Below are 26,460 nucleotides of genomic sequence, written 5' to 3'. Positions count from 1 at the left end.
ATGTACAATGTACAAATTTTAAAAATGTTTTTACATGAAGAAGAGCAAAGGAATGTCATTATTGCAGGGTGCTGAAAATAGATGATAATTAATACCTTAAGATGTCACCTTATGTGTGAGACTAAAGCAAAAAATGTTTATTTTTTACAAAATTTATATTTTGACTAGAGCATTTCCTAATATAACTCATGTAGATAGTTTGATTGAATGTCATAAGTACTTGGAATCTCAGGTAGGACACAAGATTTTGTTGGTTAGTCCAGAGTGATGCTCCGATGAATCCCAGAGTGATTTGATTAGTGACTGGAAAAGTATTTGCAAGACTCCTTCAGGGAATGGTGAGAGCGGGGAGAAATTCAACTTCCCCAAGTTGAATTGTTGATATTCTCACAAACAGTGTGGACAACCAAAGGTATAGGCTGAGCCCCCAGTCTTGGGGTTTCTTCACATGAAACTTAACCCCACAAAGGATAGGTCAAGTCTACTTAAAATTTAGGCTTAAGAGTCACCCCCAAGAGAGCCTCTTTTGTTGCTCAGATGTGGCCTCTCTCTCCAGCCAATATGACAAGCAGTCTCACCACCCTCCCTCTCTCTGTGTGGGACATGACTCCCTGGGGTGTGGACCTTCCTGGCAACATGGGACAGAGATCCTGGAATAAGCTGAGACTCAGCATCAAGGGACTGAGAAAAACCCTAGAATGAGCTGAGAATTAAGATCAAGGGATTGAGAGAACCTTCTTGACCAAAGGGGGAAGAGTGAAAGGAGACTAAGTGTCAATGGCTGAGAGATTCCAAACAGAGCTGAGAGGTTATCCTGGAGGTTATTCTTATGCATTAAGTAGATATCACCTTGTTGTTCAAGATGTAGCAGAGAGGCTGGAGGGAACTGCCTGAAAATGTGGAGCTGTGTTCCAGTAGCCATGTTTCTTGATGATGATTGAACAATGATATAGCTTTCACAATGAGACTCTGTGAATGTGAAAACCTTGTGTCTGATGCTCCTTTTAGCTACTATATCAACAGAAGAGTAGAACATATGGAATAAAAATAAATAATAGGGGGAACAAATGTTAAAATAAATTTAGTTTGAAATGCTAGTGGTAAATGAAAGCGAGGGGTAAGGGGTATGGTATGTATAATCTTTTTTTTCTTTGTTATCATTTTATTTCTTTTTCTGTTGTCTTTTTATTTCTTTTTCTAAATCGATGCAAATGTTCTAAGAAATGATGAATATGCAACTATATGATGATATTAAGAATTACTGATTGTATATGTAGAATGGAATGATATCTTAATGTTTTATTTGTTAATTTTTTTAATTAATAAAAAAGTTTTAAAAAATACTAAAGGGAGTTTTGTGGCTGAAAAAAGAGGACAGAAGAGTGAGGTCTTGAGGACAGTATACAATTGAAGAGTACCAGTAAGGGTAACTTAAAGAATAAGAGGAGAAAGAGGGAAAGTAATATATGAATCTGAGAAATAAAATCCAAAGAATAAGATGGTAGATTCAAGAAATGCCTTACAGTAATACTTTTGAGTACTAATGGACTAAACTCACTGATTAAAAGATACAGACCTGCAGAATGCATTAGGAAGTATGATCTATTTATATGCTGTTTGCAAAAGACTTCATCTTAGACCCAAGGATATAAATAGATTGAAAGTGAAAGGTGGAAAAAGACACTCCAATTCAAGTGGTAACCAGAAGAAAGCAGGAGAAGCTATACTAATATCAGACAAAAAAGACTTTAAATATAAAAAGTCATAAAGGGCAAAGAAGAACACTACATATTAATGAAAGGGACAATTCACCAAGAAGAAATAACAATGATAAATGTTTATGCTCCTAGTCAAGGAACTCCAAAGCACTTGAGGCAAAGGTTGGATAAACTGAAGGGACAAATAGACGTTTCAACATTAATAGTGGGAGACTTCAATATACCACTCTCCTCCATATAGAGAACAACCAGACAGAAGATCAACAAGGAAACTGAGAACTTAAACAATTTGATAGGTAGATTAGATCTAACAGACATATATAGATTGTTATACCCCAAAACAACAGGATGTATAATCTTCTCTAGTGCTCATGCAGTGTTCTCCAGGACAGATCATGTGCTGGGGAAAAAAACAGGTCCCTATAAATTTAAAAAGATTGAAATTATTCAAACTACATTATAATGGAATAAAGCTAGATATCAATAACTACCTAAGAACCAGAACTTTCACAAATATTTGGAGATTAAATAATTCATATTTAAATAACCAGTAGGTCAAAGAAGATTTTACTAGTGAAATTGGTAACTATCTGGAAGTGAATGAAAATGTGAATAAGACATATCAGAATGCACTGGTTTGAAATGATGTATGGCTCCTAGAAAAGCCATGTTTTAATCAAAACCCCATTTCATAAAGGCAGAATAATCCCTGTTCAATACTACATGTTTGAATCTGTAATTAGATCATCTCCCTGGAGAAGTATCCCAGTCAAGAGGGGTTGTTAAATTGGATAAGGGAAGATATGTCGCCACCCATTTGGGAGGGTATTGCTAAGTTTCTGGAGTTCCATGAAAGATGGAACACTTTGGGGAATGAGGAGATTCAGAGAGAGCAGAGCAGAACAATGCAGCCAAGAGAAGCAGAGAGTCCACGAGCCAGCGACCTTTGGAGATGAAGAAGGAAGATGCCTCCTGGGGAGCTTCATGAACCCAGAAGCCAGGAGAGAAAGCTAGCAGATGACACCGTGTTTGCCATGTGCCCTTCTAGCTGAGAGAGAAGCCCTGACTGTGTTTGGCATGTGCCTTTCCAGATGAAAGAGAAACCCTGAACTTCATCAGCCTTCTTGAACCAAGGTATCTGTTCCTGGATGCCTTAGATTGGACATTCCTATGGACTTGTTGTAATTGGGACATTTTCTTGGCTGTAGAACAGCAAACAAACAATTTATTAAATTTCCCTTTTAAAAAGCCATTCCATTTCTGGTATATTGCATTCTGGCAGCCAGAAAACTAGAACACAGAACTTATGGGATGTGACAAAGGCAGTGCTGACAGGGAAATTTATTACCCTAAATGCCTATATTATAAAAGAAGAAACAGCAAAAATTGAGTCTTAACTGCTCATCTGGAGAGACTAGAGAAAGAAAAGCAAACTAACCCTAAAGTAAATAGAAGAATTATAACAAAGATTAAAGCAGAATTAAGTGAATTGGAGAGCAAAAGAACAATAGAAAGAATAAAACCAAAAGCTGGTTTTTCATGAAAATCAATAATACGGATGGACCCCTCACTAGGTTGATAAGGAAAAAAGAGAGGATATAAATAAAATCAGAAAGGAGAGTGGGATTATTGCCATGGACCGTGAAGAAATAAAACAAAAAAATTATAACACTATACTGTGAACAACTATATGCCAAAAACACTAGACACCTTAGATGAAATGGAGAAATTCCTAGAAACACAAAAACAAGCTACACTGACTCAAGGAGAAATAGATGATCTCAAACAAGCTAATTGTAAGCAAAGAGATTCACTCATTCATCAAAAATCTCCCTACAGATAGTAATAGTACTGATTTGAGGTGGGGCAAGATAGTGGCTGAGGGAAGTGTGGAATTTAGTTCCAGAGCAGCTAGTAAATAGCCAGAAATAGTACAGTACAATGCTGAGGCTCCATCAGTGACCGGACACACAGTGTACACGAGTCTGGACAAGCTGGACCGGCTAAGACCCCACATTGGACTGTAAATCCCTCCAAGCTTCAGATTCTGGCTTCCCTCTGCCATGAGTGTGGCAGGCTGCTTCCCTGAGGGGAAAGAAAACAAACTTTATTACTAGCAAGGGCTTAACTCAACCGAGCTCCAATTGTGGAATTGATTACCAGATTCTGACTACTAAAAATCGGTCCCAGCACAGATAAACTTGGAATAAGGGCTAAAAGTACTAGGAGCTTTTGCCCCGGGCAGAGAGGGGGCAAGGCTGATGGGGGAAAAACATTGAGGTTTGTTGAGTATGACAGCACAAAATACTGGAAGAGGCTGTACCCTAAAGAAGGGAGGCACATAGAGCCTGGAGATACATAAAGCCATGTACAAACTTATAGAAAGTGCAAGCAGCACATGTAAGGTGATACTGACAGTAAGCCTGAAAGAATACATACTCTGGGACTGGTTTCCTGGGTTTGAATTCAAGGTCTCTCGTTTACCAGCAAAAGTATGTTAGTAACTTCTTTCCTGATTTTTCTCACCTTAAAAAGCGGATAATAGAATCTGCTTCTTAGCACTTAGAATAGGGCCTGGCAAAAAGCAAATACTGTATAAATATTATATACATATATATATCATTATTTTATAGTATTTTTATAAGTGCTGCTACTATCATTTTCTTTGTCAGTTGGTGGATCGATTTACAAAAGGGATTTTCTGGAGTTTCATAGAACACATAAATATAGTCATCTTGGTAGGTTTATTATGTGTGTTTTCTATTTTAAGTTGAGGATCAAAATAGGTACTATTCTAACAACATTTTGTTTCCTTTAAGATGGCAAGTGCTTGAGATGTTTAATTGTTGGTGGAAACAGAAGATATCCATGTATGCCTAAAACCTAATATATGAGTTTAATAAATACTTGTTGAATGTATGAAAGAATTAAAATAGAAATGTCAGGCTGTTATAGCTAATGTGACTTGAAAGAAATTAGAGTGTACTCAAATTTACTTTAGACTGTATTTCTATTTCAAACTTATGATACGATTTGATGATTAGGTAGTATAAGCTAAACTATGTGGCTATAACAAATACATCCTGACATCTAAGTGATTTAACGCAGCAGAGAGCTATTTTTTCAAAATTCCAGCATGGGTCAGCAGTCTCTCCTCCATGTAGTGACTCATACACTTTGGGAGCTGAAATTCTGTGGCTCTGTTATTTCACCATGTGGCTCCTTTGCTGAAAGGGAGAAAGCTGGACCACTGGGCAGACCTCAGGCATAGTTCAGAACACACTACCAACAGCTCTCTGGATGGAACTCAGCCATGTGTTCCAGACAATCTTCAGGCAATGCTGGGAAATGTCCTCTCCTGTGTCCACGTGCCCAGGAAGGGGAAATGATGGGGAGATTGTATTACATTGTTCTTGTCTCACTTGACCCTCATCCTATGCGTCTTTTGCAGTCCTGAAGGAACATCTAGTGCTATTTTACAAGTATCTGTAGTCTACTCCAGTGAGTCTCAACATCTTTTCAAAATGGACCCATGTCTTTCCCCATGGTCTTCTGCACTCTCTACTTTGTACATAATGGCCTATGTGTTTTATCTATCTGTTCCCTCAGATAAACTTTATGTTTTATTTGACAACCTATGTATTTGAAGGAAGGCCTTTCTTCCCTCAATAAATAAGTTTCCAAGACGAAAACCACAAGGTAAGAAGTTGATCGGATAAATCGAAGCCTTTAGCATAAGTTGTATTTTTATAGGCCATTTTACCGCACAGGTGATGCAATCAGAATTTTCCACATATCTAAGAACCAGAGTTAGTTTATGGGGAAGGAAGGGGGGATGGGAAGGGATAGGTAGATTGAGGGGTATATTACTCATTGAGCACCAGACCCTTTATTATAAAACGATGAAGTGGTTTCATTTATCCCATTTTATGAATGGGGTAACAGACAGTTCAGGGTGATGCTATATATTAGAGGATGACTTCTGTTTTACATAAGGATTCTTCCTTTTCCTCCTGGATTCATTTACTCCAACTGTGAGCAAATTACAGCCCATGCACCAAACCTTGACTTCTATTTTTTCCATCCCATGAACTATAAATAGTTTCAATACTTTTAAATGGTTGGGGAAAACCAAAAGTAATATACTTAACAACATGCAAGAATTATGTGAAACTCAATTTCAGTTTTCATAAATAAAGTTTTATTAAGCCACAGTCATTTCCATTCATTTACATATGATCTGTGGCTGATTTTTCACTACCCTGGCAGAGTGGATTCTGCTGACAGAGACCATGTGGCTTACAAAGCTGAAAATATTTACCATCTGGGCCTTTCCAGGAAAAAATTACCAACACTGTCTTAAATACCAAGGGACAGGTTTTGGAGCCTATTTACATGAAATTTACTTACAACCAAATAAACGGCAGTTTGCAGAGTTAATTAATATGTTACAACCATCATCAAATGAGGAGCTGCCTTCAATTAAAAACGTATGTATTCGAAACCATGATGAACTAAAAAATGTCCACCCACTTGTAACAATGCATATTAGAAGAACACATCTAGGGAATAAATAAGTACTCCTCTATTACTGGCATTTACAATTAAATGTAGCCATTGTTTTCTTAAATCAAGTACTAATTCATTAATGTTTCTTGACCACATTTTTAATTCATACACATAGTATCCCCAAGTCCATTGTGGTTTAAGAAGAGTTTGTGAATATTTACAAGAGATGGTGAGTGAATCCCTGCAAGAAGGACAAAACAATATTCAGAATAAAGGATGGTGAGATTGGTGACCCTCCCTCTTGGTTTTATCAAGACATTCACATTTAAAGCCTTTGTTCAGCTCTTGTTTTTCTACCCCTTGTGACTGCATTTCTTATTGAGCCACTAAAGGTGCCATCCATATTGGTTATGTCTCGGTTTCACCATCACCAGTGTCCAGTACAGACCCTACATCTTCATGGTCTTCCATCTGCTCAATTGGCAGGTCATGTGAGCCTCATGCCCTGTTCCTAGCACTCACAAGTATGGTCATCCCTCATCTTTTCATGGGCTAATCTCATTTCAGGCCTGATTTTTTTATCCCCCTGCATATTGCTGACTGAAGAATAGATCTGGAGGGGCAAACTGAAAACATCCAGCATGGTGCTTAATACATTCTAGTCTCTACTTCCTCCTCCTTCTTGGTTGCCTTATAGGCATAGAACACCACTGACGTGTAAATTGGAAAAATTTTAGTCACTCTTAGACTTTTTCAAAGAACCTCACTTCAAACTGCAGTCATCATTTTACATAGCATTTTACTAGCTAAGCATAGTAGCTGGTATTATACTGAGGTTTAATAGATTAAGTGACTTTTCAAAGACCATAGAGGGTCCAGGGCTATAACCCAGATCTCTGAATTTATAAGAAATCCCAGAGATACAGATGTTGAAGAGGTTATTTGAAGATGAATCTTTTGAGTAAATGAATGGATCTTAAACATCTTCATCATTCAGGTATTTCCACAAGGCAGAAAGTTGCATCTCCAAAAAAGGATTTGATTTTACTGACAATAAAGTATACGTTTATTAATTTATTTACCACATAAGATAAATGCATGGTTAGTAAAAGAGAGAAAATCAGTATGAAGAATGGAGCATAATATAAATATGTTGACCATAAAACCTGCTGTGGATGACCCTCAAACTTGAGGCTGAGTCTCTTGGCATTAGTAAGTTACATAATTCTCATTTTCAGAAAAGAAAAACATTATTTTCTCAGAAAAATATGGCAGGCATTCTTAGACATCAACTCTAAAATAAATTTCTGATGGAGGAACCTTCCTTTTACGTAAGACAATGAGTCACAAATTTGAAAAGTGCTCTTCATAACAGTTTTATAACTATTAAAAGAATGTTTTTCCATGACTTTTTCTTGTATTCAAGGCATAATATTCAATAAGTTGCATTTCAACTTATTCACTTATTCACCTAGCAGGTGACTCTGGGAGAAGATAAACTAATGGCCCACAAGAAAAAGCTTCCTGGTGTTTTCTTATGCTCAGGTGGACTCTAAAGAACCTACAGAGAAGAAAAAGTCCTGTTTAGATGATCTTCCCTAAAAAGCTTTTCTGTCAGGCAGGCTTAGTTGGAACAGATATCATGAAGTTCTTCTCTCTTTCACGGCCTGAAATGATGGGAAAAGAAGGTAAATATGCTACCAGCCATCAAACTAAACAGACCATCAAGTTCAGCATATTTGAACAATGTTGTATTTGTTCAAAACAGAAAAAAAATCAATGAAATATAATAAGGGGGTTAGAAACAGAGTCATTTATAGGTAGGAATTAATTATATTTAAAATATGACAATGGAAATCTGTGAGAAAAAGTAATATTCCATAAATGTTCTTGGATCTTTAGGATAACCATGTTCAGATGAAAAGAGAGGGGTCTTTATTGTATCAGAAAATTAGGAAAAAAGAAGTGAAAAAGAATTGGAAGACTATTTAAAGGTGGTTATGACACACAATTAAGATAGAATATCAGTATTCATCAGAGAATTTAATGTGATGGATTAAAAAAAAGATCAAATTAAAATTTAAATTTGAAAATTGGAATGGTTAAGGGTTGTAACTCTCCCAGCACTAATAGAGAAAAATGAGAGTAGCTTGCTCATTTAAGAAGGTAAATTACATTATATTGTTACCTGGTATCTGACTGCAAGTAGCTATCACTCAGGCTCCCTATTTATCGTAGGAATCATATGAGTTAAAACTTAAGGAGGCTTACTGCCCCCGGAATATGCTTTACATCATAGTGCATGCTGAGTGTTCCTCTCTGGTCTTAATAACATAGTATAGCATTTTGGGGCAAAGATGCAGCCCGGCAGTCCAGCACTGGAGGCCAAGATGGAGAAGATCTCCACGGCCACCATGACCTTCCCCTCGGTGCTGTGGTAGACGGGGAGGAAAGTGACCCAAACACTGCAGAACACCAGCATGCTGAAGGTCAAGAACTTGGTTTCATTGAAGGAGTCAGGCAGGTTCCTGGCCATGAAAGCTACGGTGAAGCTCCCCATGGCCAAGCATCCCAGGTACCCAGGACACAGTAGAAGGCAGTGATGGAGCCCTTGTTGCACTCGATGATGATATAACCAGGCTCAGAGTGTGCATCTATGTCAACAAATGGGGGAGAAGTTCCCAGCCAGATTCCACAAAGAGTCATCTGGATCAGGGAGCAGATGGGAATAACTGAGTTAGGTGCCCCTGACCCCAACCACTGCCTCATCCTTCTCCTTGGCACAGTGACCTTGAATGCCAGAACCACGGTGATGGTTTTGGCCAAGACAGTGGACACGGCCACGGTGAACGACATTCCAAATGAGATTTGTCGGAGGATGCAGGTGGCTGTGTTAGGACGACTGATGAAGAGGATGGAGCAGAGGAAGCACAGGAGCAGGGATATGAGCAGGATGTAGCTGAGAGCCCTGTTGTTGGCCTTGACTATGGGAGTGTCTCGGTGCTTCACAAAGACCACAAGAACAACAGCCATGAGCAAAGAGAAGCAAAGAGCTGTGCAGACCAGAGTCATCCCCAGAGGGTCTTCATAAGCCAGGAAGGTCACAGCTTTTTGGAGGCAGCGAGTTCTCTCCCTGTTTGCATACTGACGATCTGGACACTTCACACACTGGTCTGTATCTGGCGAGAAATGCAAAGGGTCATCAGCCCAATTTCAGTAATTTTCCCTTACTCACAGGATCCAGGTAAATATCAGTGGGCAATTTTAACCAAATCTGTCCATCTTGTATTAACTCTGTTTTTCAGTCTGCTTAGTTTTCTTTCCACAAATGTTCTCTCACACGTCTGCCATTCTTTTAGAATTTTAGACTTTCAGTTGGATAACAGGTGCATTTATCATTCACTGTTAAGCTCTCATATGTTCCTTTTTAAAAATATGTTTATTGGCATATAGCATACAAGGCCTAAGTCATATATGTACTTATTAATGAATTATAAGAAATTGACACATGTGTAACAACACACAGGCCAAGGCAGAGCACATAACCAGGCCCTCACGAAACCATTTCCAAACCTTTAAATCATCACCTCTGGCACTTCTCCAAAGAAACTACTTTCCTGATACCTAATCCTGGAAATTGATTCTGCTTTGGGTCCTTTTACCCAATATTATGGTTGTGAGATTCATTCATGTCACAGTATATAGCTATAGTTCATTCATTTTATATTCACTTTTTAATATATATATTTTTTATATTTTCTTTTCACAAACACACCATGCCCAGCAAGCATACATTTCCCCTTGTGTCTGTACCATATTTTGTTTACCCATTCATTTGTCCATGTGTACTTGGGTTCCTTCCACCTGTTGGCTGTTGGGAATAATGCTGCTATAAACATTGTGCATAATCATCTGTCTGAGAACCTCTTTTCACACTGTTTGTGCATATGCCTAGGAGTGGAACAGCCAGGTCATATGATAATTCTATATTTAATGTTTTAAGGAACTGCCATGCTCCTTTCCACCGTGGTTGCACTATTTTAAATTCTCACCAACAATGCACTAGAGTTCCAATTCTTCTACATCTTCTCACTTGATATTTTATATTTTTAAAAGATAGTGATCTTTGTGGCTGTGAGATGGAACAATCCATTCACTATATTGTTGGACAGGCTTCAATTACATTAACACATCATATTTTATTTATCCATTTTACTGGTGATGGATGTTTGAACTGTTTATGAGTTTGGGTCATTGCAAATAATGCTGCTATGAGCATGTTTGTACATATGCACAAATATGATGTTATATTTCTGGGTCACATAATAGGCAAATATTTGTCTTTGCAGGTAACATCATACCATTTTCCAAATGAATACATCAATTTACACTCCAACAAGCAATATAAGAGTTACAGTTGGGATAGACCGTGTTTTCTTGCCTGCCAGGCTGGAGACTGGGTTCAATTCCCAGTGCATGCCCACGTAAAAAAAAAACCAAGAGTTACAATTGTTCCACATTCTCTCTAACACTTGCCATAGTAACTCCAGTTAATTTTAGCTGTTATTAGGAATATTTTCAGTATTTTCCTAAGGTTTTTATTTGGAGTTCCCTTGTAAGTAATTAATCTGAGTACTGACTCACATTGCACATTTAGACACTTTTTATATGAAGACCTTGTTCCCAGTTATGCCTTTTTTCTAATGGGTTTTCTGCCTTTATTGTTGTTTTGAAGGAGTTCCCTGTATATCATAGATTTGATTTTTGGAGGGTAGATCTATTTTAAATATTTTATCCAACTTGCTGGCTTGACCTTTTACTGATGAACTGAAACTAAAAATTTTAATATAGTTACATTTATTAAATATGTCCTTTAATGTTGATGTTATATCTGTCTTGTTTCAGAAATGTTTACTTCCCAAGTTGGAAATATTCTTCTCTGTGGGGTTCCTTTAAACTCTTTTGTTTTTTACATTTATAATTACAATATGCTTGATTTCAGTGAACCCAAATGGGACCATTTTGTTTCTGGATTTCCCATTTCTATCTTTTTATTTTTTATCATTATGTTGAAACCACATTATTGTGCCTCTAAAAAACTTATAAACACGTAGAATAGACAAGACTTCACTCATTATCAAGAAATTTGTCTTAGCTATGTTTTTCTTCTTTTCATTTTATAATAAGATGTAATGCCACAAAAGAGACTGTGATAGCAGTTGCATTGATTCATTAGGTTCATTTGGAGTGTACTGAAGTCTTTACACTACCGTACCTTTTCTTCCATGGACATGGGGTAACTCTCAGTTTACTTCAAGCTTCTTAAAGTATTTCTCAATGTCCTTCTATAAGTTTATGAGCATAAGTTTTTTCAAACTTTCCTTACTTTTATTTATAAGGATTTAATACTTTCAAAATGATTTAAATGTCATTTTTTTAAATATCACTTTAGAATGCCTATGACAGGCATACATAAATTAAGAAGGCTGTATATTAACCTTATACTCAGACCATTAACTAGATTAGGAAAATCTTCTGGATTTTATACTTACATAATATCACCTCCTAATAAAGTCATGGTAATATTGAACATTGTTGTCTCATTCTTAATCTCTCTGCCTTGAAATGCTTTCAGTATTGCACCATAAGGTTTGATGTTTGTTCTAGTTTACTAAAACTATCTTTTATGGGATTAAGATAGTTCCTTTTCATTACCAATTTTTTAAAGGTTGTTTCTGTTGTTTGTTTAAAAATCATGAATGAATGTTGAATTTTATTAAATGTTTTCCTTCATTTATTGAGGTTACTATCTCTCCTTTGGGGGGCTTACACACTAAATTGAATTGCATGAGCCAAATGTTGTCATAATATAACCTCTTATAAAATATAGCTGGATTTGGAATGCAGATGTTTTAATTTATGTGACTTTATTTTCAACTCACCTGGGACAGAGCATCCTCTTCAGCACATGGAGAATGGGGAATGGATATCCATATGTAAAAGAGTGAAAGAGGATCCATATCTCACACCCTATACAAAAATTAACTCAGAATGAGTCAAAGACCTAAACATTACAGCTAAGACTGTAAAACTTTTAGAAGAAAATGTATGGAAATATCTTCTAAATCTCCTAATAAGAGGTGGCTTTCTAGACCTTACACCCAAAGCAAAAGTTTGAAAAAAGAAATAGATGAATGGGAACCTTTCAAAATTAAACACTTTTGTGCATCAAAGAACTTCATCAGGAAAGTAAAAAAGCAGCCTCTATAATGGAAGACAATATTTGAGAACTACATATCAAATAAGGGATTAATACCCAGAATATATAAAGAGGTTCTTCAACTCAACAACAAAAAGACAAACAACCCATTTAAAAATGGGCAAAAGATGAACAGACATGCCAGAGGAAGAAATACAAATGGCTAAATGGCACACGAAAAGATGCTCAACTACACTGGCTGTTAGGGAAATGCAAATCAAAGCCACTATGAGATATCTGACACCCACTAGGATGGCGATTATCAAAAATAAAAGAAAAAAAGGAAAAGATGAATTGCTGGAGTGGATTGGAGAAAGAGGCACACTTGTCCACTGTTGTTGGGAGCATAAAATGGTACAACCACTCTGGAAGGTAGTTTAATGATTACTCAAGAAGCTAAGTATAGAATTGCCATGTGATCCAGCAATCTCATTACTAGGTATATATCCTGAGGAACTTGAAGGCAAGGGCACAAACAGACATTTGCACACAAATGTTTATAGCAGCATTACTTGTGATTGCCAAGACATGGAAACAACCCAAATGTCCATCAATGAATGAGTGGCTAAACAAACCATAGTATATACATATGATGGAATATTACCCAGATGTAAGGCAGAGTAAAGTCATGAATCATGTTACAATGTAGACGACCCTTGAAGACAATGTGATGAGTGAAATTAGCAAGAAACAGACTCTGTGTTGTCTCACTAATATGAACTAACATTAATGAATGAACTTTGAGATAACACAGGTTATCAGAAGATAGAAATAGGGAAGAGATCGGGCATTTGGTGCTGAAGGAATACAGATTGTGCCACGAGATTGACTGTAAAAATTCCGAAATGGATACTCTCTGATGGTAGCACAATAATAGAAGTACACTGAAGGAAGCTGAAGGTGAGTATGATTGAGGGAGAAGTGCTGGGGTCACATATGAAACCAGAAGGATAAGATAGAGGACAAAGGCTGAGACAGCATAACTTAGGAATGCCTAGAGTGGGCAATGATGGCGATTAAATGTACAAATAAAAAATCACTTTTGTGGAGAACAAATAAATGTCAACATTGTAAGGTGTCGAAAATGGATTGTGTATAGGAAAAAGTACAACCAATGCAAGCTAGGGTCTATAGTCAACAGTAACGTTGTGATATCCTTTCACTGAATATAATAAAGGCATTATGCCAAAAGTAAATGTCAACAGGAGGGGGAATGGTTGAGGGTTATGTATCCCTTGTACAATAAAATGAAATGTCTTCGTGTAGATTATGGTGGTGAAGTCATGTCTATATTCTTATGCTGGATTGTATAATTGTATAAACAAGTACTAGAGAAAAGGCAGAGAAAGAGATGTGTCTATTCACAATGGGTAGGGAAGCTGAGGGGTGCAGCTCCTTGGAGGGTGGTGTGGTGGTTCTATAGGAGGCTGGGGGTGGGGTTGCCAGATGATCCTGTAACCTCATTGCTCAGCATGTAACAGGAGGAACAGAGGTGGGGACACATGTGGACGCTTGCACACTGGTGTTTATGGTGGCAGTGTTCCTGATTCACAATGGATGGAGGGGACATAATGGTTCAATGGCTAAGGAATGAAAGGGGAAGCTATGGTGTGTACATAAAATGGACTACTGAGTGGCCACAAGAAGGTATGAAGTTGTGAGGCATGTATCTAGGTGAATGAATCTTAAGGACTGTATTTCAAATGAAATGCCATAAACAAAAAGACAAATGTTGTCATGCCTCACTCATATGGACTAACTATAGTATAAAAAGCTGATGAACTGAATTCGAGCACATGGCTTATCATGTTACTGCCTATTGTAAAGGATCATAGATTGTGAGCTCTTACAGCAGTCACATATATTCAAGAGTGGTAACTCTTATTTCTAAATTCTGAGATAATGAGCTATTTTTATATAACCTGGTCATTCCCAGAAATTTTGGGTATTTATGTAGTAACCAAGACTCAGATTTAGAGCCTTGAAGCTATGAAAGTCATCAGTACCCCATGCAAGAACTTTTTAAAAAATTGAAGAAATATCAGACTTTGACTAGAGATATAAGGGAAGCTAATCTGGATAGGACAAAGGTTGATCAGAATACAGGGTAAAGGATGATATTATCCATATCTTCAAACTTCAGCTTCTGGGTGAGACCAAGGGAAAAGATGGTTCATTCAGTGCAAAATTTATATTTTGTGTAGTGCATTACCTAATTTAACTTGTATGGTCAGTTTAGTTGAGCACCATAAGTACATGAAAACATGAATAGGGGGTGAGATTTTGTTGGTTTGTCCAGGTTAGTGTGATACCCTGAATATCACAGGGTAATTTGGGCAGTGAATAAAGTATTTGCAAAGTCCCCTTGGGGACTGGTGAGAAAGAAAGAAATATTCAACCTCCCCATTTGGAGAATTTCTGATAATCTTGCAAGCAGTTAGGACAACCAAATAAATAGGTTGTGCCTTCAGTCTTGGGGTTTGCCCCTGTGAAACTTGTTCCTGCAAAGGATAGACTAAATCTACTTAAAATTAGGTCTAAGTGTCACCCCTAGTGAAGCTCTTTTGTTGCTCAGATGTGGCCTCTCTGTCTAATTCAACTCAGTAGATGAACTCACTGTCATCCCTCCTATGGGGGACATGACTCTCAGCGGGTGTCAATCCCACCCTCTTGCAAGATAGGATAGAATTCCTATGAGCTAGGACCAAACGTCATCAGATTGAAAAAGCCTTCTTGAACAAAAGGAGGAAGAAAGAAATGAGACAAAATAAAGTTTCAGCAGCTAAGAGATGTTAAAAAGAGTTGAGAGATGACCCTGGAGGTTATTCTTATGCATTAGTGTAATTTTCCCTTTTTAATTTATGGTGTATTGGAGTGGCTGGAAGGAAGTACCTGAAACAGTTGAATTGTGTTTCAGTAGCCTTGATTCTTGAAGATGATTGTATACAGATAAAACTTTTACACTGTGACCATGTGATTTTGAAAACCTTGTGTCTGATGCTCTTTTTATCCAAGGCAGGGGCAGATGAGTAAAAAATATAGTTAAAATTTAATAAACAGTAGGGGGGATAAGGGGTAAAATAAATTGAGTAGATGGAAATACTAGTGGTCAATGAGAGGGAAGGGTAAGGTATATGGGATATATGAGTTTTTCTTTTCTTTTTATGTCCCTTTCTGGAAGGATGCAAGTGTTCTGAAAATGATCATGGTGATGAACATAATGATATTGTGGGTCATTGATGTTACACCATATATGGACTGTATGTATGTAATGATGTGTCAATACAAATATTTTGAATGCACGATGAGCTATCATCTCTCGCCCACTAGGATGAGCATAATAAAAAAAGAGATAAGTACTGGAAAGAATGTGGAGAAAAAGTTACACCTGTTCATTTTTGGTGGGAATGTATAATGGTGCAACCACTCTAGAAGGCTGTTTGGCAGTTACTCAGGAAGCTAAGCACAAAATTGCCGTATGATCCAGCAATCCCCTTACTAGGTATATACTCAGAGGAACTGAAAGCAGGGACATAAGTCGACATTGGAGCACCAATGTTTATAGCAGCATTATTCATGATTGCCATGAGATAGAAGCAGCCTTAATGCCCATCAACAGACAAGTGAATAAACAAGCTGTAGCATATACTTACAATGGCATCCTACACAGTGTAAGACAGAATAAATGCATGAAGCATGAAACAATGTGGATGAATCTTGGACACATTATGTTGAGAAAAATAAACTAGAATTAAAAGGGTCAATACTGTACATTCTTACTAATATAAGCTAAAATGAGCAACCTCTGAGAGTTATAATTGAGAACACAGGTTATCAGGAGATGGAGAGAAGGTGGAGCTTGGTGACTTGATGCTGAAGGAGTACAGAATGTTCAACAGGATTGGTTGTAAAGATCCAGAAATGGATATCACAATATTATGTAACGGTTGCACAATATTGTAAGCATAATGAAACAAAGCTGAATGTGAGTATGGTTTGAAAGAGGAAGTCTAGGAACATGTATGACACCAGAAGGAAAGGTAGAGGATAAAATCTGGGACTGTACTACATAGCAAAACATAGTGGACATCGATGATGATTAAATGCACAAATATGAGAGAGTTTACATGAGGGAGAACCATTGGATTTCACCATTGCCAGATGTTAAAAAGGGAATACTATAGGGAAAATGCAGTCAGTGCAAACTGGCCTACAGCTAACGATAATACTGTAATACTTGATCATTAATTGTAAAAAAGGCAATATACCAAAACTAAATGTCAATAAGAGGATGATATAAGGGAAGGGCAAAGAATTCTTGTTGTTTCTCTTTTTGTTTTCTCTTTTCTTATATTTCCATATTTTCTCCTTCTTTCTTTGTGAAAAAAATGGAAATATTCTCATGTAGATTTTGGTGGGGAATGTATAATTATTTATTATACCTGGAACCATTGACTGTATACTTAGGATGGATTGTATGTGCATGATTAAAATGGTTTAAAAAATAAATAAAAGGACAAAAGTACTGGATAATATGTGAAGAAAGAAAGATACCTATTCACTGTTCATAGGAAAGTAGAACGGTGCAGCAATTCTGCAGGACTGTGTGGTGAATCCACAGGAGGCTACAAATAAGGCTGCATGTGATCCTGAAACCTGTTATTAGACAAAGACATGGAAGAACTGTGAGTAGGAATAGAAATAGGCATTCACATATGGGGGTTTTGGTGGCATTTTTCATGACTTACAAGGACAGGGATGGCCTGAATACTTTGACTGATGATCAGAGGGGCAAATGGTGGTGTACACATGTGTCTGAACATTAAGTGGTTGCAGAAAGGAATGAAATCATGTGGCATGCAACTATGTGAATGAAACTTGGGGATATTATGGTGACTAAATCAGGCCAGAAACAAACGACAATTTGCTCATGGTTTCACTGGTGTGAACTACCAATAATGAATAAAATCTGAGAATTGAGTTCAAGTTCGTGTGTTGTCGTGGAATGGAAAGTATGTAGAGATTGCATTTTTGATGATTAGGAGTACAGAATGTCCAGGTAGGGTTCATTGTAAGGGTCCCAGGAATGTGGGCCCTTGCAGCTGTCACATCTGTTCCTGAGTTTTAACTGTTATTTTCTAAATTTTGAGATGCTGTGTTCTTGCTATTGGTACTAGTCAGGGTAATCTGGAGAAATAGAACCAACCAGAGATATCCGTAAATATGAGATTCATAAAAGTATCTCACACAACTGTGGGTATTCAAGAGGTCAAAATCAGTGGGACAGGGTGCAAGGCTGGCAACTCCAATAAAGGGTCTCAATGCACTCCACAGAAGATGCTCGCTGGCTGAAGAAGCAGTGAAAATCCTCTCTTCTCCCTTAAAAGTCTTCAATTTATTGAATCAAATCTAACTAATTGGATTCTCTCTTTTGTGGAAGACACACCCTTTGTTGATTGTAGATGTAATCAGTCACAGATGCCATCGACTGGTGGATGATTTAATAAACCAGCCTTCTGGGTATTCAACCGGTCATGAAATATCTTTGCATTAATGGTTAGGCTAGTACTTGCCTAACCAAACAACTGGGCATCATAAAGTGGCCAAGTTGACACCTGAACCCAACCATCACAGCCTGTGACCTGGTGGTCCCCTGGAGCATTGGGTATCTGTGTAACACCTGAGACTCAGGGTTAGAGCTCTACAGCTCTGAAAGTCAGCACTACTCCACACAGCAACTACTGAAAAGTGGAGAGATCAGACACCAATTGGAGATGAGAATGGAAATGAACTGGTTAAGACTAGGGTGAATCAGAATGCAGGATAAAGGATGATATTGTCTGCATTCTGAAACTTCAACTTCTGTGTGAGACAAATGGAGAGATGTTTATTTGGACCCAAATTTAAATTTTCTGTAGAAGTTTACCTAATTTAACTTGTCCTGTCAATTTATATAATAATCCTAGATAAGAAAAGAGGTCTTATTTTTCTGTACAGGCAAATGTCATACCCAGTTATATTCCAGAATAGTGTGGGCAGAAAGTTCAAAAAGTATTTGGAAAGTCCCTGTGCTGGTTTGAAACTATTAAGCACCCTAGAAAAGCCATGTTTTTATCCTGAGTCTTGTTGGTGCCTTTATTTGGACATTTTCTCTTCCTTAGAACTATTAATTCTTAACCTACTAAATTCCTTTACAAAAGCCATTCCATTTCAGGTATATTGTATTCAAGCAGCTTAGCAAACTAATACAATGCCCTTAAGGGACTGGAGAAAAATGAGGAACTATTAAACTTCCCTACCTGGAGAATTCCTGATACTCTCTCAAGCATTAAGTTCCCCAAATTCAATAAGCCAAGGCTTTGATCATGACACTTGCCTTTATGAAACATTTCTTTATTGACAAAGTTAAGCTTGTTTATAATTATCCCAAAGAATCACCTCTAACCACCTTCTCCCGCTGCAGGAAGCCTCGTTCTGATGTGGCCTTCTCTCTTTGAGCCAATTTTGCAAATAAATTTACTGCTCACCTACCCCCCAGTGAGCAACATAACTCCCAGGGGTACAAGACTCGGTGACGATGTGGGAAATGACTCCCAGAAATGAGCCTGGCCCTGGCACTGTGGGATGGAGCGTGCCTTCTTGATCAAAAGGGGGGAAAGGGATAGCCCAAAATAAAGTTGCAGTGACTAAGAGAATTCAAATAGAGTTGAGAGGCATGCCAAGACCCAACCAACAATATTCCCGAAAATCCTAGGGAATGTTCAAGGCTCTATCTAAATCTCTTTAAAAGCTTTTCTTAGTAAGTTTATTTTTCTCTGAAAAATGAGAGAAAGATCAAGTGAGAGGGAAGAGATACAACTGAGAAATTAAGATGTAACAAATGGCTGAGACTACTAACTCATTATATAGATATTTCCCTTCAATGTCTAGTGTTTTAGAGTAGCCAGAAAAAAACATCTACAGCTGTTGAATTGTAATTGTTGATAATCAATACTACATAGCAAAAAAAAAATCAGTTCCCTGCGTTTGTGTGAATCTTCTTCTGAATGTTTTAATCTTTTTCACTGATGTGTGTGTGTGTTTCTGAAAATACTATATTCCCTTATTTAAGCTTTCTCTACTGTAAGAATTAAAATTGGGTACAGTCCAATACAAGTAGACAGTATGACAATAGGGAAAGGGTTATTGGGTGTTTGGGGTTTTTTTTTCTCCTTCTTTATTTTTCTGCAGTCATGAAAATAATCTAAAAATGATCATGGTGATGAATGCACACCTGTGACAATACTGTAAACATATTTTGCAGTGTATGGTGCATGAATTGAGCTCAATGAAATTATATTTTAAAAAAGAAATAACAATCATAAATATATACACACCATCTAGAATTCCCCAAAGGACATTAGGGAAAGCATACAGGGAGAAAACAAACCTCTAAAACATTTATTATATACTCCCCATCAATGGGAAGAGCATCTAGACAAGGATCACCAAGGAAACAGAGATCTTGAATAACATGATAAATGAACTAGACAACATACATTTATGATCCATTGCACTTACAGCTGCAGGATATGCATTCCTCTCAAGTGCTCATGGATCATTCTCCAGAGTAGATGCATTGTGGCTCACAGCAGGTCTCAGTAAATTTTAATAGATTGATAGTATAGAAAACACTTTCTCAGATCATGATGGAATGCATCTAGGAATCAGTGACAGGTGGAAAACCAGAAAACTTTTTTTAGATGTATTGAGGATAATGATACACTGTTAAACAACCAGAGGGTCAAGAAGGGAATTGCAAGAGAAATCATTACGTACCTCCAGGCAAATGAAAATGAGAACACAACAGAACAAAATGTATAAGATGCAGTGAAGGCAGTACTGAGAGGGATATTTGAAGCCCAAATGCCAATATAAAAAAGAAGAAGAAGAAAGAGGGTCCCTGGATCAGATAAGCGCTGAAATGCAGAGGGGTCAGCCTTTCCAGAACATCAAATAGATCCATCCCCTTATCCTATATTATCAACTACCCCTTCAACATAAAAAATTTAGAATGGTCATGACCCAAATACCCCTAAAGAGTGAGAGAAAAATCAAAGGTGATGGTGGAGTTATACAGAGAAAGTCGGGTTTAACAAATGAGTGTGAGTACCGAATTATTATATTGACATTTCTTTTAGCCTCCAGTACCATAGAGCAGCTAAAAATAAGCACCTAAAATTGGGGAATTGTAACCCTTACCAAACTCTGAAATCTGTTCTACAACTAATTGTTGCGATGTAGTTTGAAATGTACTGCTTTTTTGTATATATGCTATTTTTCATAAAAAAGAAAAAATAGAAAGAACAGTATAATAGAGAGGTAGGTTTTAACAAATGAATTGGACTGCTGAATTAATATACTGATATTTCTTTTGGGCTCCAGAGTCTTGGAGCAGCTAGAAGAAAAAATGAAAAATCATGGAGCTGTAACCCACAACAAACTTTAAAATCTGCTGTATAACTTCTTATTGAGATGTACTTGGAAAGGTATTGCTTTTTTGTATATATGTTATTTTTCACAATAAAAAACGTTTAAAAAGGAAGAAAGAACAAAAACAGAGACCTAACTGTAGGCCTGGAGGAACTGGTGAAAAAAAAAGTACAGCAAATTAACCTAAAAGTGAAGAGAAGGATGGAAATCACAAATAGTAGAGAAGAAGTCAATGAAATTGAGAACAGCAAAGAAGCCATAAAATCAGAAGTTAGTTATTTCAGAAAATAAATAAAATAGATGAACCCTTAAATAGAATTACAAAGAAAAAAATAGATAGCTTGCAAACAAGCAAAATTAGAATTGAGAGGATGGACATTACTGCTGACACACAGAAATGAAAGAGTTAATAAGAGGATACTATGAGCAACTGTATGCCAAAAATCTAGACAAATTCCTAGAAACATCTGATCAACCAACACTGATTTGAATAAGAAATAGAAGACCTCAACTAACCAGTCACAATAAACAAACTAATTCCATTATCAAAAGACTCCCAAGAAAGAAAGGTTCAAGACAAGACAGCTTCACATGTGACTTCTACCAAGAATTCCAGGAAGAATTACTAACAATTCTGTTCAAAGTCTTCAAAAATACTGAATAGGTGGTAAAGCTAACTAACCCAATCCATGAAGCTGATGTCACCCTAATACAAAAGCCAGACAAAAATACTGCGTGCAAAGACAATTACAGACCAATCTCTCTAAGGAATATAGATTTTAAAATCCTTGGAAGTACATTTCAACAGCATATTAAAGGAATTACACAACAAGACTGTGTAGGTTTTATTCCATGCATGCAAAAATGGCCCAACATAACACAATAAATTAATGTAATAAACAATATCAACAAATCGAAGGGGAAAAACCACGTGATCATCTCGACTGATGTAGAAAAGGCATTTGACAAAATTCAATATCCACTCTTTTTTTTAACATTTTTTTAAATTTATTTTTTTACGTGGACAGGCACCAGGAATCAAACCCGGGTCTCTGGCATGGTCGGTGAGAACTCTGCCTACTGAGCCAGCATGGCCCACCCTCAGCATCCACTCTTGATGAAGGCACTTCAAAAGGTAGGAAAAGAAGGAAACTTCCTCAACTTGGGAAAGGGCATATATGAAAAAAAACACACAGCTAATATCACACTCAATGGGAAAAGACAAAGTTTTTCCTCTGAGATCTGGGAAAAGACCAGGATATCTATTGTCACCATTGTTATTCAGCATTCTGCTGGAAGTTCTAGCTGGAACAATTAGACAAAGAAAAAGAAATAAAAGGCATCCAAATTGGAAAGGAAGAAATAAAACATTCACTGTTTGCAGGTGACATGATCCTATATGTAGAAAGACCCAAAAACCAACAACAAGGCTCCTAGGGCTAATAAGTTCAGCAAAGTGGCAGCATACAAGATCAATGTGCAAAAAGAGTAGTGTTCTTATACTCTAGTAAGGTGCAACTGAGGAGGAAAATTTCCATTGACAATAGCAATTGAATTTAATCAAGGATGTAATGGACCTATACATAGAAAACTTACAAGACTTTGGAAAAAGAAATAGAAGAAGACACAAATAAATGGAAGGACATCTTGTGTTCATGGATTGGAAGAGTAAATATGGTTAAGATGTCAATTCTACCCAAAATAATTTATAGATTAAGCACAATACCAATCAGAATCCCAACAACTTACTTTGCAGAAATAGAAAAACCAATAATCAAATTTATTTTGAAGGGCAGGGTCCCAAATAACTAAAAACATCTTAAGAAGGAAAAATTAAGTTGGACATCTCATATTTCCTGGCTTTAAAGCATAATGTAAATATACAGTGATCAAAACAACATGAGTACTGGCATAAAGATAGATATACTGACCAATGGTATCGAGTTGACCCCTCAGAAATAGACCCTTTAATCTATGGACAATTAATTTTTGACAAGGAAGCCAAGTTTCCTCAACTAGGACAGTGCGGCCTTATCAACAAATGGTGCTGGAAGAAGTGGATACCCATATCCAAATGAATGAAAGAGGATCCCTATACAAACACTTTACAAAAACTAAACTCAAAATGAGTCAAAGACCTAAGCATTTTTTCTAAGAGCTTGAAATTCTTAGAAGAAAATATAGGGATATATCTTAAAGATCTTCTGGTAGGAGATGGTTTCCTAGGCCGCACACTGGAGGCACAAGCAATGAAAGAAGAAATAGATACATCAATGGCCACAAAATTGAGTACTTTCAGTCATTAAAGGAATTTCTCAAGGAAGTAAAAAGGCATCCTCAGCAATGCAGAAAATATTAGGCAACCACATATCTGAAAAAGGTTTGATATCCAAAATACATACAGAAATCCTACAACTTTCAGCAACAATAAGACAAACAACACAGTTTAGAAATGGCAAAAGATATGAAAAGACACTTTCCACAGAGGAAATACAAATGGCTAACAGACATATAAAAAGATGCTCACCTTCACTAACTATTAGGGAAAAGGGGTATGGCATGTATAATCTTTTTTTTCTGTTATGGTTTTATTTCTTTTTCTATTGTCTTTTTTATTTTTTTCTAAATCGATGCAAATGTTCTAGAAATGATGAATATGCAACTATGTGATGATATTAAGAATTACTGATTGTATATGTAGAATGGAATGATATCTTAATGTTTTGTTTGTTAATTTTTTTTAATTAATAAAAAAATTTAAAAAATAATAAATAAAACCACAATGAGATACTATCTCACACCTACAAGTATGGCCATTGTCAAAAACACAGAAAACTACAAGAGCAAGAGAGGGTATGGAGATGTAGTTACACTTATTCACTGTTGCTGGTAATGCAGAATGGGGGTCACTTTAGAAGGGAATTTGGCAGTTCCTCAGGAAACAAAGTTATAGAATAGCCATATGATCCACAAATCCCATATGCCAGAAATGGAATAGCTTTTAAAAAGGGAATTTAATAAATTATGAGTTTACAGTTCTAAGCCTATGAAAATGTCCAAACTAAGGCATCCAGGGATATATACCTTAATTCAAGAAAGGCCAGTGTGTCTGGAACACCTCCATCAGCTGGGGAAGGCACATGGTTGACATCTGCTGGTCCCTTGCTCCTGAACTCCATTCTTTTCAGCCTCTGTTCCCAGGGGGGTTCCTCATGCCGCCTCTCTGAGACTGGCTTTCATCTTTTGGCTTCCCTTGGCTCTCCCCAGGTCCTGGCTTGCTTAACAGTTCATGGGGAACCACATGGTACTGTTTGCTGGGCATCAAGTATCTTCCAACATCCGTGTCTCTGTTCTCTAAGTGTCATCATCTGTGTCAGCTTTCAGTTCTCTCCAAAATGTTTCCTCTTTTATAGGATTCCAGTAAAGTAATCAAGACTCACTTGGAATGGGTAGGGGTCACATCTCTATGTAATCAAAAGGTCAGGCCTACAATTGGGTGTACCACATCTCTGTGGAGATAACCTAATCAAAATTTCCTCCTGCAATTTGGAATCAGAATTAAAAGAAATGGCTGCCCCCACATTATGGGAGCAGGATTAAAACATGGCTTTTCTGGGGTATATAATAGATTCAAACTGGTAGGGAGGCCCTTCAGCCAATACTGATATCCCAAAAGATTGAGAATCATGATCTTAGGCCAACCTACACCAATACTCTAAAAATGGGCCCAGTAGAACACCCTGTGGTCATTAGGTACAGGTGCCAACTTGGCCAGGTGGATGATGCCCTGTTGTTCTGTTTCTGTGGACTTAAATCATCGGTATGAAAAACTCATCTATGGCTGATTACATTGGCTGTCAGCTAAGGAGAGTGCCCTCCACAATGACTTAGGTTTAATTTAAGTAGCTGGAGGCTTAAAAGAGAAAGATGGGAAGGAAGATCAATACAGCACAGCCCAAGCAGCTCAGCATACTTCATCTCAGCACTTGTAGCTCAGCCCAGACATCTGGAGATGCAGAAAGGAATTGCCCCAGGGAAAGCCGTTGGAACCCAGAAGCCAGGGGAGAAGGCAGGCAGACATTGCCATGTGCCTTCCTATGTGATGGAGGAAATCAGATGAAAACCAGCTGCCTTTCCTAAGAAGATCTAGAACTATTTAACAAAATAAATCCTCTTGTTAAAAGCCTACATTAAGGTATTGATTATGGCTACTACATCCATATTGCCTGTGCTACCACAGCTGACTAGAGAAGTTGAAACAGAGACCCTACCATGGGCAAAACAATGAAATGCATACTAAATGTTCATTAAAATATTTATGATCTTACAATTACCAAAAAATGTGTACGAAGTCCTGAATATAGTGATAAAAGAATGGGAATGAAAAATCGCATATCATCTTTCAATAATAGGATCAAAGCAGCAATTCTTCCAAAAATAAATTTATAAAAGTAATACAATCCCAAACAGAAACCAAATTTTTAAATTTGAAAATATATTTTTCATCATTTATATGAGAAAAATAAATGTGCAAAAGCACTCAAGAAAATATGGAAAAAATTAATGCAGAATGTTCTTCTACCAGATTTAAGGTATACACAAAAAGAAAAAGACATCAGTAGAAAGTAGGGTAGTGATTAAAGCTAAGATGTCCCAGGAGAAATAAGTAAACCCCCCTTTTCTCATGCACTGTGAGTGCCAATGAGGAAATTCAGCTCTGATTGTCCTGGGCCCATATTATAAACCAAGGGAGTAGAAGACTGATCACCAGGCAGTCACTGCAACCAGTGGAAAAATGAGTTGGGAAAAATCCACACCCTTGGTGACATCACTTGGCTAAGAGATGGGCCCATCTACTAGACTCACAAAATACTGAAGACCCAGCTTAATACAGTCTTGTCTGACCTTCACCTGAGAGAATTCTTCCTGAATCAGGAATGGAAGTCTTAATCTTGTGTGTTGGAGTGCTACATCAGGATGACTGTACACACAGTGACAGCAAAGGAACTATTTTTTAAACATGAAAAGCTGTGCAGCTGAAATGCTGAATCTTTGCTTTTTCCTCAGATGCAGAGCAGAGTGTCCAATGCCCAGCTCAAGAGTATCCAAACAGTGAGCAAAATTGCTGCCTCCCAAAGGTCACGGTGCCCTCCTGTCCTTTGAGGATTCAGTGGAGAGGTCTCGAGCTTGCCCCGCTCTGTGCTCCTGGTCGTCGCTGCTGTGATTTTGTGGGTCTTTATGAAGCACCGAGACACTCTCCCCATCAAGGCCAATAACAGAGCTCTCAGCTACCTCCTGCTTGTCTCCCTTCTCCTCTGCTTACTCTGATCCTTACTCTTCACTGGCCGTCCTAGCACAGCCACCTGCATCCTCCAAGTCACCTTGGCAGTTGTATTCATTGTGGCTGTTTCCACTGTGTTGGCCAAAACCATTACTGTGATTCTGGTATTCCAGGCCACGGAACCAGAAGAACAATGAGGAGGCTACAGGCATCAGGGTTTC

The 26,460-nt window shown here is 37.4% G+C and overlaps 1 protein-coding gene across 1 annotated transcript in view; it reads right to left on the bottom strand.

Moving 5' to 3' along the window:
- Positions 1–8,520: 8,520 nt before the first annotated feature.
- LOC143649200 (vomeronasal type-2 receptor 116-like) overlaps positions 8,521–26,460 on the bottom strand; it is a 28,851-nt gene continuing 10,911 nt past the window's right edge. Inside the window, 3 exon segments of the mRNA XM_077119391.1 lie at positions 8,521–8,807; positions 8,810–9,406; positions 26,282–26,441. Of these exon segments, the coding sequence (XP_076975506.1) occupies positions 8,521–8,807; positions 8,810–9,406; positions 26,282–26,441 (1,044 nt within the window).

The sequence above is a fragment of the Tamandua tetradactyla genome, chromosome 11, assembly GCF_023851605.1.
Source record: "Tamandua tetradactyla isolate mTamTet1 chromosome 11, mTamTet1.pri, whole genome shotgun sequence".
Classification (NCBI taxonomy): Eukaryota; Metazoa; Chordata; class Mammalia; order Pilosa; family Myrmecophagidae; genus Tamandua; species Tamandua tetradactyla.
Note: the sequence above shows the minus strand (reverse complement) of the source record. Positions and strands in the feature narration are given on the sequence as shown.